We start from the raw sequence: 17,709 nt of genomic DNA, 5'->3' as shown, positions 1-17,709 counted from the left end.
AATTATCACCATCACCTGTTGGGAGGTACCCAACGTATCCCTGTACAACTCCTGCAGCCAAGCTGGTGCCAAACATTGTTCCGCTTTCCTTTGGACCACATCAGCGAGGCCAAGCGGTCCGTCCATCTGGGCAGTCCAGGACCTCCATACACATTGCCCAGGCTTGCAACCCAGGGAGGTCACTTTGGGGCTGCAATGCAGAGGTTTGACTTCACCTCCAGAGATGCACTCCTTTGTATTTCAAGACAGATGGATGCCAACTAACTCCAAGTATGACTTAGCTGGACTATCACCCATTGTCTTTGCATGTTATGGATTTAGGTTCAGAGGCCTTTGTCTTGCAGAATAAAGAATCTAGCAAATCAATGTGGCTACTGAAGGCATCAGTTAGACACAAGAACGTAAGAGCCTGCTTGATCTGACCAATGACCCATCTAGTTCAGCATCTCACAGTAGCCAATCAGATATCCATGGGGAACCTGCAAGCAAGACCCAAGAACAAGAACACTCTCCCAGTGTTTTCAGCAACCGGTATTCAGAAACATTACTGTCTCTGACTGTGAAGGAGCAGCATTAAGAGACAGCACAAACACCAACGTTTGCAATAGGAAAACAAGGTTAAAATCCAAGTAAGCGGGGGCCCCGTAGTACAGTAGTGATAATTATATATTAGTCTAACAATTAAGCACAAATGCAGCTTCAGATTACAACTTGCAGCATGAATTCTTAGTCTCAAAAATGTTATTATTACTTATAAGAAGTGCTGTGTTGTGACATCACAACAAAGAACAAACATGATTAATGCTACTTCCCTGTCAAAAGCTTTCACTCTTTGTTCCTTTATAAGCCAGATGGTGTGCCTTAAGGAGCTTATCCTACAGAAGTGTTCTTAAGTAAATAGATAACCACAAAAATACTTTGGGAACAGCCAGAGTTCAAGTTTAAACAGCTTGAAGCAACCACATTATTGATTTAGGTACCGGCATTTGATGGATGATAGCTTATCTGTGGCTCAAAATTAACACTACATTAATGCCCTTGTCAAAACCATCAACTTACTTATTCAAAATGTTTGGGGTGGGGGAAGGATGCTTTCAAAGCAAAAAATTCATTGAAAAAGTTCTTACAAGGTTTCTTCCAACTTCATGCTTGTTGAATCCATTTCATTTAGAACCCTCTATTTTTTCCAAAAAACAAAAAACAAAAAACCCCTAGCATCATGGCCACTGGTCCCATCACATCCTGGCAAATAGAAGGGGAAGAAATGGAGGCAGTGAGAGATTTTACTTTCTTGGGCTCCATGATCACTGCAGATGGTGACATCAGTCACGAAATTAAAATACGCCTGTTTCTTGGGAGAAAAGCAATGACAAACCTAGACAGCATCTTAAAAAGAGGACATCACCTTGCTGACAAAGGTCTGTATAGTTAAAGCTATGGTTTTCCCAGTAGTGATGTATGGAAGTGAGAGCTGGACCATAAAGAAGGCTGATCGCCAAAGAATTGATGCTTTTGAATTAGGGTGCTGGAGGAGACTCTTGAGAGTCCCATGGACTGCAAGAAGATCAAACCTCTCCATTTTTAAGGAAACCAGCCCTGAGTGCTCACTGGAGTGCTCCAATACTTTGGTCACCTCATGAGAAGAGAGGACTCCCTGGAAAAGACCCTGATGTTGGGAAAGATGGAGGGCATAAGGAGAAGGGGATGACAGAGGACGAGATGGTTGGACAGTGTTCTCGAAGCTACCAGCATGAGTTTGACCAAACTGTGGGAGGCAGTGAAAGACAGGAGTGGCTGGCGTGCTCTGGTCCATGGGGTCACGAAGAGTCAGACATGACTAAACAAATTTTTTTCCAAGTTTCTTAAACGGTATGATCATTTCCCGCAGTCTAGCCGAGCACTTTGCAAAGTTTCTTTTTTAAGAAGCTATTGCCAAATTTTTCAGTTTAGTGTCTGAAAATTTAGCAAAAGACAGCTTTCACAAATAAATATTCCAGCTTCATTGTGGTCCAGTTTGCAGGTCACACTGAAGCATAAAACATTGTTTTTAATGAACATTGGTTTCATGTGAGAGAGCAGCAGGAAGCTGCTCAAAAGTTCCTGCAGCATTCCTACCTTAGTGGACTAAGCAAGCAAGAGTTGTTGTGTCATCCAGACCTGGGCTTGGTCCCCGCCCCCCCCGGAGATCAGCCAAGAAAAAACCTTGGTTACTGCTTGTGGCTTGTTTGGAAGAAACAAATGAGCCCAGGTCTTGATGACATAGCAAGCCAGACTGTGGCTTCTTTTGTCTGCAAGCAAGGGAGGAACACTGCGGGAAACTTTGAAGAACGTGCAAGAGCACTCTGCTTGTTCGCATTAAACCACCGTCTGCTTCAAACAATGGTTCAAAAGTGACCTGCCAATAAGGTCAACCTAACATCTTGTGCATGGTGCCCCTAATTATACTGATTAAATTGTGTAATCCTGCTGTAATAAATGACATTCTGCAAAATGTGCGATGCAACGGAGTGCCTTTGGACAAACTGATGATGGGAAATAGAGAAGAGGAACAGGAAATGAAGTGTAAACACCTCATGCTTCTGTCAACCATGCAAATTAGAACCCTGTGCAACAACACTAGTCAGAAATATACCACCCAGTTAAGAGCAATAAACCTGATAAATGACAGCTGCATGTCACTGACATGAAATCTCACCTGGATCATGGATACTACGCAGGGCCAAAAGGGGGCAGATCATGGATAGCTTGCAATGGCAAAAGTGGGGCAAAGAAGAACAGTTTTGGGATGCTAGACTTCAGCTTGGCAGAAAAAGAAAGACCACAGAAAGAGGAGCAGCTATAGGTTACGAATTAAAAGCTGTACCAAACACAGGCTCCATGCCAAAACTGAAATAGAAATAAATAAAACCAAGGCTTTTTAGCTCTAAGTACCCTTAATTATAACCTTGTCCACTCACAAGGATGCATGGCTAATAAAGCTAGAGACAAACAGAGTAGAGAAGTGCAATATTTATCCTAAATAATGTGGGGAAGCTTGAAAGCATATAGAAAAAATGCACAGACGAATGAAGATCTATACTGAAATACAGTCACCTAGCTATACTTTATTGGTCCTTTTTTTCTTCCGTCTCCGGCTAGACAAGCTTGCCATGAATCACTTTTCATTCTGCCTAGGCTATAAAACACCTGCCCAAGTAACATGGGAAAGGAATAATGGGATACAGAAATGTGTGGCATCCTCAGCCTGATCCTACCATATTTTGCTACTGACAAATTTGTCTGTACCTGTAATTCTTAAATACGCCAAAAAAAAATTGGACGCCACACTTTTGCCAATGCAGCTTAGATTTACGGACTGAAAATGCACTTGCCTCATACGTGTGTCACTTACGATCTTCCCCATGTGGCAGTCCCAATGCCATGTTACATTTCCCCAGCTCCACTGTTGCTTGGTGTACTGAAGTATTGGCAGCCCCAGTTCATTTCAACTGACAGGCCTCGCCAATGCATGCAATCTCATGCTATTTCCCTTCCTTTCAATAAACGAAGCTATTCTTATGGATAGAAGAACTCCATGCAAATTCACTTGCCGTCCACAAACAATTCCTGAATTGGAGGAAGTGGCTGCTATGCACATTTTAAAATATATATATAAAATATAAAATTCATTGGTTTCAGTGGAAAATAAGTGGGTGTTCCGAGTGCATCCAGCTGTTCTTTCAGGCAAGCTATTCGTTTTATGAATTTCTCATGCACCGAGAAATTCATAAAATGAACACCTATCTGACTAGCAGTGGGAAATAAGCTATTGCATTCTCCTTTCACTGCTCTTTAAATCAGACCACTTAATACAAATGCCCACAACTTAAACTGCTTAGTATTACTAGGAAATCCTTTCCATGTGAGAGCAGCATAGTTCAGTTAAAGATATGGCATATGTCACTCCAAAGTATCTGTGCTGCGTGTAGTAGGTCTAAGGTTCAATCCCCTTAAGGTTCAAGCCCCCTGGCTCAGCAGAAGGCACCTATGGAGTTAAATCATATACCACATTCAAGCTCTCTAGTACTTTGGAGCAGAGGAGGAGCCTAGGGGATTGCCGCATGTGACAGAGAATTGAGCAGGATGGAAGGTAGGTAAAGGTAAAGGGACCCCTGACCATTAGGTCCAGTTATGGCCGACTCTGGGGTTGTGGTGCTCATCTTGCTTTATTGGCCGAGGGAGCTGGCATACAGCTTCCGGGTCATGTGGCCAGCATGACTAAGCCGCTTCTGACGAACCAGAGCAGCACACGGAAACGCCATTTACCTTCCCACTGGAGCGGTACCTATTTATCTACTTGCACTTTGACGTGCTTTCGAACTGCTAGGTGGGCAGGAGCAGGGACCGAGCAACGGGAGCTCACCCCGTCGCGGGGATTCAAACCGCCGACCTTCTGATCAGCAAGTCCTAGGCTCTGTGGTTTAACCCACAGCGCCAAGGTGTGGGACACCAAATTTTGGCCTTGTACAGGGCACTGCTGAAATCTGAAATACCAAAGTGTGCCCCATTCGTAGACCCTGAAACCCAGTTCCTCCATATATAAATATATATTTGAAGCCTGATCCACAGTTTAGTAAGGTCAATGGTAGGTATCCTTCCCTCCTTAGTTAACATCAGGGCATTTTTTTCCAGCCGGAACTCAGTTCTGGCACCTTTCAGGTCGGCGCCATTGCCATTATAAGAGAACAAAGGAGGCGTTCGTGGTGAGTCATCCAGCACCTCTTTTTCTAGAAAAATAGCACCGATTAACATGAATAAAGACTCTAGGTATAACATTAATAATGGGATTTACTCAACCGAAGCATTAGGACAGGAGAAGAATTAAGGCAGCGCCACCTTATTATGCCAAAGAGCAACAAAGAAATGTATAAAACAAGGAATCGAGAAGTCAGGTAAAGGGAAACTTGGGAATAAATTTACGATTTACCTGTAACTTTCAGCTTTAAACAATGACCTCGGGGGCGGGGGGGGGGGGCACCGGTCAAGAAAAATGTCTCACCTGGAGTATTGGCATCGCTGTCATCACTCTCAGAGCTGCCATTGCTGGGTTCGTTATTAGCAGCTGGTACATAATCTCCGGGGGGTAGATTCACTGTGTACATTTTCCTTGGAGGCAGACTCACACGCTTTTCACCTAGAAGATAACAACAAAACTGTTTATTCAAGTTGGCTGCACTGCTCTGGCAGAGAGAAAAATAAGGGAAAATTGGTTTGGCTGCCCTCATCCGCAGGAAGAAGCTACACAGACTGAAGCAGGTGGACTGACAAATTGTTCCACGTGAATAAAAAGAACAAATCTGCTTCACCAGTGGTGCCCAGTTAAAAGAATCCTGGGGGCAGGGTGGGGGCCACTCACGGTATCAGTTTATCATCTTTAAGAAATGTTGAGGTACCTGACTAATGAAATGTACACCAATTGATTATGGCTGTGCTTTTTCATGTGAACAATTTCGCAGAACTGTCATGAACTTTCCCACTTACCTTGTCAGAACTACATAAACAGGGTTCGAAGACTGGGAAAAAAGGTTGGTTTATGGTAAGTAGAAAAGTTGGATGTTATTATGAAGTAAGAATTTTACATCAGTTTTTTAAGCTGATAGATGAATCTTTCAAGCTTGAATAAAAATTAAAAGAAAGGAAAAGGGAGGAGGGGACCTACATGAACACATGGATACGGTCACTAAGGCTGCATCAGTGCGGATACAGCCAAAAGCTACATCTTATCAACCGCAGCACCTGATCTGCAGCCCAGTGTGTCTCTGGTTTTCCATGAAATTTGATAATCGCTGCTGGGAATGCTACTGCAAAAAATAATTACGCTTAAATGCTGCTCTGATCTATGGTGCACATTAATAAAGACAGCAATTCTCTCACAAATCACCTTGCAGAGTGGATGAAAGGAACATAAGGAACCCCACTCAAAAGAAGTTACAGTACACTTCTGAAAAGCATCTTAATGAGACAGCTTTAATAGAATTTGGCCACACTCACCAAAATTCAGTTATGCCATTAAATCTATAGCTATTGAGAAACTGAACGGAGCTGAAGGAACGCCTGCTCCCACAACGATTGCTTTCATGAGGTCATGTCAGCTTTCTGTGCACATTGCAGACTTCAAGGAGCAGGGATTCCCATAGATCTTGACGAGACATCTTAATTTCTTTTGTTCAGCAGAAGAAATTAGGACATGTCACAGGGTTCAGGAGACTGAATTCCTTGTGCTCATCTCATCACCGCTGCCTATTTGTTTCTGACAGCATCAAAATACCAACCCCGCCCTGAGCCTCGCATTGTCTAAACCCAACTCTTTTAGAGGTCGCAAATGGAAAACAGAAATAAATGCAGCCCAAGATATACAAACTGATTAATCATGCAGTCTGAAAAAAGACAAGACATCAAGGCAAAATTAATTGAAACTATTCAAGTAAATTCATTTCCCTAAATTCATGCTAAATCCCTCAAACTGCCAAGTCTTGGATCCAATTTCTCCTATCACTGTTGATTAATAATGAGGTGTTAAATCAAGCGCTGGAATTAATGAGAAGCAAACGTGAAAGTTAAAGGGTGTTAGACTCCTCTGCAGGCGTTTTTTTAAGGCAGGCTCCTTTCCCTGCAGAAAGTTCGTTCAAAAACAGAACTGCAAAAGGTTTAGGGAGATACAAGTTCGGCATCTGCAAGATTTCCAGTAGCCTAGGCATACCCTTACTGAAGCTCTTGCACAAGAACATGTTGATGTATAAACATTCCCCGCTCTCAAAGGGTCCCATTCTCCATGTTTCTGTAGGGCTCACTGTTCTGGATGGACCTTTCCAGAGGGAAGGCAATATCGCCATGTCTCTTGCTAGGTGGGTTGTTAGAAGCTGGATCCTTGCCCTGCCAACCTGTCTGTGAAGCCATCCCCGATAAAGCTGTGGCCTGCTACATTTCAATCACTCTCTGTGTTGGTTCCTCCTCTCTCTGGCCTGAGGCTACAAGACAAAAATCACCTGACCAGATGCCTGCTCTGGCCCTGTTAGAAATGGCCAGAGCAGTGAAGCATGCAGAGAAACAGTGGGCAGCCTCTAGAAGGATATGAGGGTGCTGGCAGTAACTCCTCCTGAATAGAAAGACTTGCTTCCAAGTAAAACATGCAAAGGATTCCACTTTTTTAACTTGTTTCTCATGGGTACGCATTTAATAATTACTCTCCTAAACTATTAATGAAGGCTTAAGGTGGCTTTTGTTTCCCTCACGATATCCAAGGGGCTTCTGCTTTGAAATCAGAGAAAGCCATTTATTTATTTTCAGAAACAAGGTTTCTAGCACATATATTAGGGTTGCCATACGTCCGTAATTTCCCAGACATATCCGGAATACAGCATTCGGAAGCAGTTTCTGGACGGAAATCGCTAAAATGGTGATTTGGCTTAAAAGTAGCTCAAAAATTTCATTTTTGTATGTGTGAATTTGCCAAAAAAAAGGTCAACAACTGTGGGCAGGATTCCTGCACTGCATGAGGTTGGGACTAGATGACCCTCGGAAGTATCTTCCAACTCTAAACTTCTAATGATTATGTTAAACTTAGGGTGGAGCACTGAACAGGCTGTCCAAAGAAGTTATTGCAGGCAAGCCCTCCCTCCCCTCCACATTTTTGTGAAATGTGGTTTTATCTACCTGTCTACACTTACATTCACAGACTGTTGTTAGTATTGCCTTATTCCAGTAAGTAAGGGCATGCTGACTTTATCTGAACTTCTTTGGATAAGTCACAAGCCAAACATACCTTCATAGGAACAATTTGATATGGCCCTTCAGAATACAAAAGCAAAACAAAACCCAGAACACTGTATTGTTGTTATCTAGTTTCTGAAGATTTGAAGGGGGGGGTGTCGGGCAACAATTTATTCCACCCCACTGTAGATGCCAAATGAAGAGAAAGCCCAACTGTAATGGTCATTTTGGGTCTCTAGAGAAAACCTTCTGAAGGCATTGGGGAAGATATAAGATGTCCAAACAGAGACAGAATTAAAAACAGCAGTTCGTGGATCCAGATGGGAAAAAAATAATGGCCTCAGAACATTATGAATAATCAACATTGATAGTTATCATAAAATCAGTCACCAGTAAACAAATTCTTGATTGAAAGGTATTTAAAATGTCATAGTCTGCTCGGCAATGTAGTAATTACAGTCCGTTGCTCTTTCTTGCCACAGTAATTAACCGCTAAAACGAATTGTTTTAATCAGTCTGAAAAGTTGTTTATTCCATTATTGTGCTGCCAAAATTCCTTATGAATATGTATAGAGGAGGTTTGCCTTGTATGCCAATATATCACTGATACTCAAGTCTTTGGAATCAGGGAAACTTTGGACGCTTCTACTAGAGGCATGCTAAAATGCATGCAAACATTATCCAGGTCTAAGACAACAGTACTGCTGAAGTAGTAAAAAAAGAAAAGAAAAAGGTATTTATGCACTTACATAATCAATTCATGTAAACGTAACTTAGGAAGATGCGCCTACATTGAATCAGAAAGGTCATGCTAAAATCAAGATTTATTGCGGCATTGGGTTATTGGTTCCAGCAATAAATATGCCACTCTTGCAAGACATATACCATTTCTTATTATTTGTGTAACAAGAGATTTCTGTTTCCTGGTAATTTTGAATGACAGGATATCCAATAATAAAAAATTACAGTTCTTCCTCCTAGAGGTTTATCATGAAAAATACTCCCAAGTTGTATGGAAAAGGAGAGTACCGCCTTCACTACGAATGTGACATATACGTTTATAAGTCTCTGTATATGTTTACAGTCTTGTGCTTTGAAATTGGAATTTGCGTGGCCACATGAATGAAGGAGCAGAGACCATTTGCAGGGGAGAATCAGTTGACATGGGGGGGGGGGTGGAATCAAAAGCTTCCCTAGTTTGCTGACTGAAGTCTTCCCTACAATTGTCAAATGTACAGGTGAAACTCGAAAAATTAGAATATTGTGGAAAAGTTCATTTATTGCAGTAATTCAACTTTAAAGGTGAAACTAATATATGAGATAGACTCACGACATGCAAAGCAAGATATGTCAAGCCTTTATTTGTTATAATTGTGATGATCATGGCGTACAGCTGATGAAAACCCCAAATTAACAATCTCAGAAAATTAGAATATTAAATGAAATCAGCAAAACAAGGATGCAAATAGAGAAATATTGGACCTTGAAGAAGTAGAAGCACGCATATGTACTCAGTACTTGGTTTGGGCCCATTTTGCATCAATTACTGCCTCAACGCAGCATGGCATGGATGCTATCAGCCTGTGGCACTGCTGAGGTATTATGGAAGACCAGGAAGCTTCAATAGCATCCTTCAGCTCTTCTGCATTGCTTGGTCTCATGTCTCTCATCTTTTTCTTAGCAATGCCCCATAGATTCTCTATGGGGTTCAGGTCAGGCGAGTTTGCTGGCCAATCAATCAAAGTACCGTTTTTTCGCCCTATAGGACGCACCGTCCCATAAGGAGCACCTAGTTTTTTGGGGGGGAAATAAAGGGAAAAAAATTATTTCCCCCCCAGGCGCGGGGCTGGGGCGGGGAAGCCCGAGCTTCCCCCGACCCCAGCCCCCAGCCCCCAGAACAGGCAACTCTCCGCAAGCCACGGGAGCCCAGCGCAGGGCTCCAGCGCCTTGCGGAGAGCCGCGCGAGGTCTGGGCGCGCTGAGCTCAGCGCGCCCAGCCTTCGGCATACAGGCAGCTCTCTGCAATCCGCGGGAGCCAGGTGCGGGCTCCCACGGCTTGCAGAGATCTGCGTGAAGCCTGGAGAGCGAGAGGGGTTGGTGCGCACCGACCCCTCTCGCTCTCCAGGCTTCAGCGAATGCCTGCATTCGCCCCATAGGATGCACACACATTTCCCCTTCATTTTTGGAGGGGAAAAGGTGCGTCCTATGGGGTGAAAAATATGGTAATCCCATGGGCATTGAACTAGGTTTTGGTACTTTTGGCAGTGTGGGCAGGTGCCAAAGTCCTGCTGGAAAATGAAGTCAGCATCCCCATAAAGCACAGTGGACCAACAGCAGCTGATGACATGGCTACCCAAATCAACACAGATTGTGGAAACTTCACACTGGACTTCAAGCATCAGGCATTGTGTGCCTCCCCATTCTTCCTCCAGACTCTGGGTCTTTGGTTTCCAAATGGGATGCAAAAGCTGCTCTCATCAGAAAAGAGATTTGGGGAGCCATGTCATCAGCTGGTGTTGGTCCACTGTGCTTCATTAAGTCCAGGGTCAACGCAGCCGTCTACTAGGAGATTTTGGAGCACTTCATATTTCCTTCCGCAGACGAGCTTTATGGGGATGCTGACTGGTTGGCCGACAAACTCGCCTGACCTGAACCCCATAGAGAATCTATTTGCAGTCCTTGTTTTGCTGATTTCATTTAATATTCTAATTTCCTGAGATTGTTAATTTGGGGGTTTGCATGTCTTGCTTTGCATGGGTTTATTTATTTATTTATTTTTAAGTGCTTTAAAGTACCCTCTTTCCCAAGCTTCTAAGAGGATGTTGCTGGGACCTTTTCAGTCAAGACCAGCATCCTCCTATCCAAATGTGCATCTTCTGCCATGAGCTTTTGGAAATATGAACAGAATTCATGCTAAGCTACTGCAACATTAACATGGATCACGAGTCCACATTAAAGCTAAAAATTTAGCTGAAACTAAGTTAATTGGAAATTTAACTCTGCACTGGATGAGTCAAGGGGTTAAATGTGGTGCAACCCATTGAACTCAGGGGTGTCTACGTTCAGTTTACTTGATGTACAACTCTAATAAAGTGTTAAGTAAAAAGCCACTAAACGGTATTCTGTTTCATAAAGAGTTCACCAAGAATGCAATTAGAGAGAATAGGAAGTACGTTCTCTCTTTATTAAAAACTACATTCTTAGATATTGGAGATGCTCAGTAAGCACATGAATTCTGTGGTTTCATCTCCTTGGGAAGGGTTAGTGAACAGAAAGTATGTATATATAAAATATCACTGTATTTAAAATACACATTTGAATGGCTTGTGTTAATGAGTTCAAATGGTTGTACCAATGACTACCACATTGGCTTAGCTCACATGTAATATTAAGCTATGTTGTGTTTAGCCAGAGTCTGGTTTGGAGTAATGCCTGATCTCAGCCTAGCAGGCCAACTATGGTTTATTTTCCAGCAGCAACCACGATGTGAACCCTTCATTTGCTGTTGGATTACTAGTAGTGGCTTTTTAAATTATGTTTTGGCATTATGTCTGAACCCAACAGCCGTGCTTAAACATGGTCTGTATGACCCCACCTCAGATAACAACAACAACAACAACAACAACAACAACAACAACAACAAATTTTATTTATACCCTGCCCTCCCCAGCCAAGACCGGGCTCAGGGCGGCTAACAACCAATAATAAAAACAAGTTGATTAAAATACTATTTAAAAAACAAGATTAAAATACAACATTAAAACATTAGGATGCAGCCTCTTCACAGGAGGAAAAAGGAAAAAGGAAGAGGTGGAGGGAATCAAACTGATTCTAAGCCAAAGGCCAGGTGGAACAACTCTGTCTTACAGGCCCTGTGAAAAGAAATCAGATCCCGCAGGGCCCTGGTCTCATGAGACAGAGCGTTCCACCAGGCCGGAGCCAGTGTTGAGAAGGCCCTGGCTCTGGTTGAGGCTAATCTAACTAACAAGATGCTTATCATGCTAACAAGGCAGAAGGAAAGAGCATATGGCAAACAAACCAAGTTTTGGGACAACAGTCCACGATCAGTTTGATCATCTGTGAGATTATTCCTGGAACACTGAACTATGGTTAACACCCAAGGGTTACAACCTGAAAACCTTGAAACATCAAACAAATTTGACACAATGCTTCCAGCAGTTCATGGGCCATACCATGGAGTGTAGCCTATACTCCAAGAAGCAGCTGTGCTCGGAGAATGGCCAACCTGGATGTGAAATCAACATTCATGTGCCAGTTTTTCTTAGCTGAATTCTAGAGAGAGCAATTCCTGAGTGGCTCTTTACCAGCACTTTGAGACTGTGACAAGTCATCAAAGGTGACATTTGTTTTGCAATTAGGCAGATTGTGGTTGAACTTTTAAGACTTAGGGAGGAATTCAATTTTATTTTTTTATATTACCTTTATATACCAGGGACGCGGGTGGCGCTGTGGGTTAAACCACAGAGCCTAGGACTTGCCGATTAGAAGGTCGGCAGTTTGAATCCCCGCGACAGGGTTAGCTCCCGTTGCTCGGTCCCTGCTCCTGCCCACCTAGCAGTTCGAAAGCACGTCAAAGTGCAAGTAGATAAATAGGTACCACTCCGGTGGGAAGGTAAACGGCGTTTCCGTGCGCTGCTCTGGTTCGCCAGAAGCGGCTTAGGCATGCTGGCCACATGACCTGGAAGCTGTACGCCGGCTCCCTCAGCCAATAAAGCGAGATGAGCGCCACAACCCCAGAGTCGGCCACGACTGGACCTAATGGTCAGGGGTCCCTTTACCTTTATATACCACCTTTTATCTTCCATCTCAAGGTGGTGTATGTGGTTCTTCTCCTACCCATTTCATCCCCAAAACAACCCTATGAGGTAGATTAGGCTAAGAGATGGTGACTGGTCCAAGGACACCCAGTGAGCTTCACGGCCAAGTGGGGATTCCAATCCTGCTCTCCCAATCCTAGTCTAACACTCCAACCATTATGCCACACTGGTTCTCTTCTGAACCTTCCCAACAGCACAAACATTTCAGCTGGCCAGATGAAAGGCTCTTCCCTCTCCTCTCTACCCCAAACTGTTCTGGGGGGTTCTCCTGGCCCTCCGGAGCCGATTTGGGAAGGGGGTGGGTTGCAGTGGGAGGCGGGGGAAAACCCATTGTGCTAGCTTCCGCTAACATGCCAGGTTACTTTAACCCAGGCCAATACACTTCCATCTTTCTGTACCTGTTAACGCTTTCCTTGTAACTCCTCTGAAAAGAAATGGCCTGTGTAGCGGCGTCTCTTTATTGCAAGGATGCAGAGGGCCTTCTCGGTAGTGGCGCCCGCCCTGTGGAACGCCCTCCCGTCAGATGTCAAGGAAATAAGCAACTACCTAAGCTTTAGAAAACATCTGAAGGCAGCCCTGTTTAGGGAAGTTGTTAATGTTTGATGTTTTGTAGTATTCTTAATATTTTGTTGGAAACTGCCCTGAGTGGCTGGGGAAACCCAACCAGATGGGCAGGGTATAAATAAAAAAATAAAATAATAATAATAATAATAATATGTTGTTGTTGTTATGCAACTAAGTACAATACACATCATTTTATTTCACTTTGTGCAACACCTCCCTGTTGGACAGTTGTCCAACAGATTTCCCAATGTTAAGTTCACAGGTTCTCCCGATCTGCAAGCTATATTATACCTGGTACACTGGAGTGTCGCTGCAAAATTGTGGTACTCTCAGGACCTCCTTGCTCCGAAACTAGACTTCTGGGAGCAGTGCCGCTCTCTGCACTTGAAGAAACCACACCAGATGGAACAGGAGTAGGAAAAAGCCTCTCCAATACCTTCTTTCTGAAAACTAAAAGAAATAAGAAATAAAGTTTATCCATTACAGTTGGTATTTCAGATAGAAGGCCTGAACTTCTTGCACTACAACCATGTCACAAACTCCAATAAAAATTAATAATGGGGGTGGGGAGATAGCATGGCAAAAATTGAGGTTACGCTTTGAGGTGAAATTGGAGCGCGGCTGCCCGATGCTCCAGCCGAAGCTATCACCGGAATCTGTTCCCAAACAATATGACATGATCGTAGGAAGTGCAGAACGCATATGGAGAAAATTAGACCCCTGCTTTTCCATTTTCACAAGAAGCAATTACATAAGTGCATTAAATTGCAGACTAAGTGAAGAATGAAGCCACATCTGCTTGCTTCTTTCCATTCTCTATTCAAGAAGCTCTGGCTAGGGAGAAAATTTAGGGATGACCTTTACAGTGCTCAATAAATAGTTCGTGCTCTGCTCATTTAAAGTGCTTCATTGATTTCGGCTGGACTTTACCTTATTTTATTTTATTAAAAAACAACAACCCTGAAGTATGGAAATAGAAAGCCACTGAGCAACTACCTCCAACCATGGTAGCACTTAGCTCATCCCATGATTGGAGTCTACATGTGTTGCTCACAAAGTTCCAGGTGTCCTTCAGGATTTATTTATTTTTTAAAGTTACTACATCTCAGTTTTTGTTTCAACCTAAATGCAGGTTATTGTATTTTAATATTTTGTTGGAAGCTGCCCAGAGTGGCTGGGGAAACCCAGCCAGATGGGCAGGGTATAAATAATAAATTTATTATTATTATTATTATTATTATTATTATTATTTAAGTACAGCTGTTCCTGCAAAATTCCTGTGCACTTAGTACTAAATCATATTCGTGCTGGAAGCTGATACGCCTTTGTGGGTCATTTTGGTTTCATTAAATGTCAAGGTATGATCATTTGCGGCTTGAAGTTCATCCCAGCTGAAATCCAATGTCTAATAAAAAGGCAGGAGGCGACACAACAGAATCAGAGTCTAAATCTGTCCAGTGCATATTCACTAGAGTCTTGGTTCTCAACAACTATCAAAGCAAAACAATTTTATACTTACAAGAAACAATGTAAAGAAGACCCAATTTATGTTGTTAGAAAGAGGAAACATTGAAATAAATTAGTTTTGGTGGTTACAGGAAAAGCAGTGTTTACCCTCCAAACTCCTTTGTGATCTAATAGCAAGGTGGAAAAGTGGCACATCTACGTTTACATAAAATGTATACGAAGTCACTGTTGACAACCAGGGTGGATTTGATTTAAATCAAAACAATGTAAATAACAATTTAAATCACTTGTCAGTAAGACTTGATTTAAATCTTTTTTTTTTTTTTTACAGAAAGACTCATTCTTGCTAGTATAATCTTAATATTTACAACCAGATGAAAGTTTCAGTTTTGGAATAATCAATTTTCAGAGTAGTTTTTTTACAGTCATATAAAAATTACTGATTTGGCTATACTATTAGATATACATAGACCGATAATTGTGAAATTATTGTGAGGATTAATAAGTTATATTTGGACAACTTTTCTGCTGTACTTTATTGGACAATTTAACAATTTAATTTATTTAACTAAAACAATAACATTACAGCTTATGTATCCATGTTTGTTAACTGGTTTGGTTAAACATTTAAAAAAAAAAAAAGAACTCAGACTGAGTTTTAGCACACATGAAAAACTTAAAACAAATCCTTATTTCCTGATGAATAGTCTTTGGACTATAATGTAACTTAAATAGAAAACTATCTTTAGAAAGATATGGTAGTTATTTTTCCTCCAAAAGCATTTTATTTAAAAAAATCCAATTTAAATTTAAAAAATCCAATTTAAATTTTTAAAAATCAATTTTTTTATCATTGATTTTTATCCACCCTGTTGACAACTGATCTTCAGTTACTTCTCTTACATGCTATGAAGTTGACATACTATCTCATGTCTGGAGGCTGGCAGGGAGCCACAAGGTGGAAATGAAAATTACTTCATTTGGAGATTCCCTATTAGAACCGTTTTTATGGGATCAGTTGTGCTTGTGTTTCATGGGCACTCTTGCAGAATCAAGGAAACCCATTTTCACCAATGCATACACTTACGACTGCTTGTGCAGAGTTGCGACCCGAGTATCAAACCACTTGATAGCTTGAGAATGTTCATTGCATTAATCAAATCAGATGGCAAAGAAATTTAATGACCATGGAAAAACTATCCCTGCTCACACACCCACACCCAAAGGGCAGCTTCAGAATCAGATGTCAGCTTATAAGAAACAAGGAACCCCCCCAGTCTGCTTTTCAGCGGTGTATTATTCTTCAGCACACTGCCAGGAGGAGCTAGAAATGCATACACTCTGGGTATGCATTTGCAAGCATGGAAAGGGGCAAAATGCCAACAATGAAAGCAGACTTGGCCATTCTGAACACATAGTTACACCTACCCTGGGACACGCAGGGTTGAAAGGAGAGAAGATTACATTTCAATTGGAAACGCAAGTCAGCTTGCATTCTCTGAACTGATATCTTGATGAATGCCACTGCAACCTTTCTCAAATTGGAATTTTGTAAAATAAAAATAAATGGGGCAGAGACTTCTCCATATTAAAAGCAAGATGGGCAAATGAGAGAGAATGCGCCCATTTTCTTTGGAAGGTCAGCAGAAGTATTGTACTATGGAAATTAAAAACTGCTGAGGAATTCTGGACTTTTTACATTGAACCACCTGAAGGCTACTCTTACAGCCTGGATCATGGCCAACATCAGTGTAATGTAGGCCGGATTAAAACAGCATTGATAACGTTTTCTGCTGTACTTTATTGGAAAGAGAAAAATAATCATTTCCTTAATAACAATTTAAACAATTTATTTATCTAAAACAATAACATTATAGCATACAAGGTAAAAAATCCACTTTTGGAAATCTTGTGGAATCTAATGGAAGTTTAGCACTCATTTGTGTGCTATATGCTTCCAGAAAAAACCACTAACCCACAAATTCACAGGAGTTTTATGCTGTAATTTTCCCTTGGTTTTCATTGATCAACCCCCCCCCCCCCACTTCCCAAGTCACTCCCATGATGAAATTTAGAGCAGTAAAGTTCTGTTTTCATGAGTGAATCATGGGGGAAACGGAATTGTTCATTAGTAAAACAACAACAACAACAACAACAACAACAACAACGGGGATGACATGCCTGCTGTTGTGTCACACCACATCTAGGAGTGATGCGGATGCAATTTAGCATGACATGGTGGGGTGCCGATGAAAAAGCTGCAGTTCCCTAATGCAGCTGGTAATGCAGTATATAAAAGGGACCTTAGAAACTGGGGAAACAGAGGAACTAGCATTATAAACAGGAAAACTAATGCAGCATTCCCTGCAACTGAATGTACTTTTAGTTGCAATCCTATGGACTCTCAGCAGCAATCTAGAATGCAAAACAATAGCTGTGAAAACAAGTCACACCACAAGTTACTGCACCCCTGGCAACTACACCATCATTTCTATGTCTTATGCTAATAACCCATACAAACCATACACCAAATGTGCTAATCAGCATGCAGCTGACAGCAGGAACACTGCAATGACATCACCCTACCATTCACCCAAGCAACACGCAAGCAAGGTCCCAGTCGGATAAGGAGGCAGCCAAATTTATAAAGCCAGAAACTGCAGGGCTCCCCTCACACAGAGATGTTTGAACCCCAAGCAGCAGCAGCAACCCACAGAAAGCCACTCTTATGCCAGGTCAAGACACAGAGGTAAGGCTTGCTGTTCTATTCACAGTCCGCCAACTACATAGGCAATGGAAAGGAGGAAGCCTGCATGTAGTGCCAACGCCTCCCCTAGGCAAAGGTTCAAGGCCTTTCCCTGGGAACAATGCCTCGCCAACGCACAACGTACCCGATGTATGAGCAACAGTGGTGCCCTGGTGAGGGCAACAAGCATTTTGCAAGGGGAAAGAAAGGGAGCCATTTGGGCAAGGAAGAACGCACACGAAACAGCAGGCTCGCAGGAAATGAGGCCAAGTTTTCCAACAGCTCGGTGGAAGCTGTGCAACATGGGTTTTGTTTTTACAAAGATGGAAATGCAAGTTCTACAACA

The 17,709-nt window shown here is 42.2% G+C and overlaps 1 protein-coding gene across 1 annotated transcript in view; it reads right to left on the bottom strand.

Moving 5' to 3' along the window:
* ERICH1 (glutamate rich 1) overlaps positions 1–17,709 on the bottom strand; it is a 63,805-nt gene that overhangs the window by 32,684 nt on the left and 13,412 nt on the right. Inside the window, exons 2-3 of the mRNA XM_080999318.1 lie at positions 13,442–13,600; positions 5,039–5,173 (exon numbers count right to left, since the gene is read on the bottom strand). Coding sequence (XP_080855444.1) covers positions 5,039–5,173; positions 13,442–13,600 — 294 coding nt within the window. The remainder of the gene's footprint in view (positions 1–5,038; positions 5,174–13,441; positions 13,601–17,709) is intronic.

Source organism: Podarcis pityusensis (genome assembly GCF_964106645.2).
Source record: "Podarcis pityusensis genome assembly, chromosome: 3".
Lineage (NCBI taxonomy): Eukaryota > Metazoa > Chordata > Lepidosauria > Squamata > Lacertidae > Podarcis > Podarcis pityusensis.
This window is presented reverse-complemented; position numbering and strand designations above follow the sequence as displayed.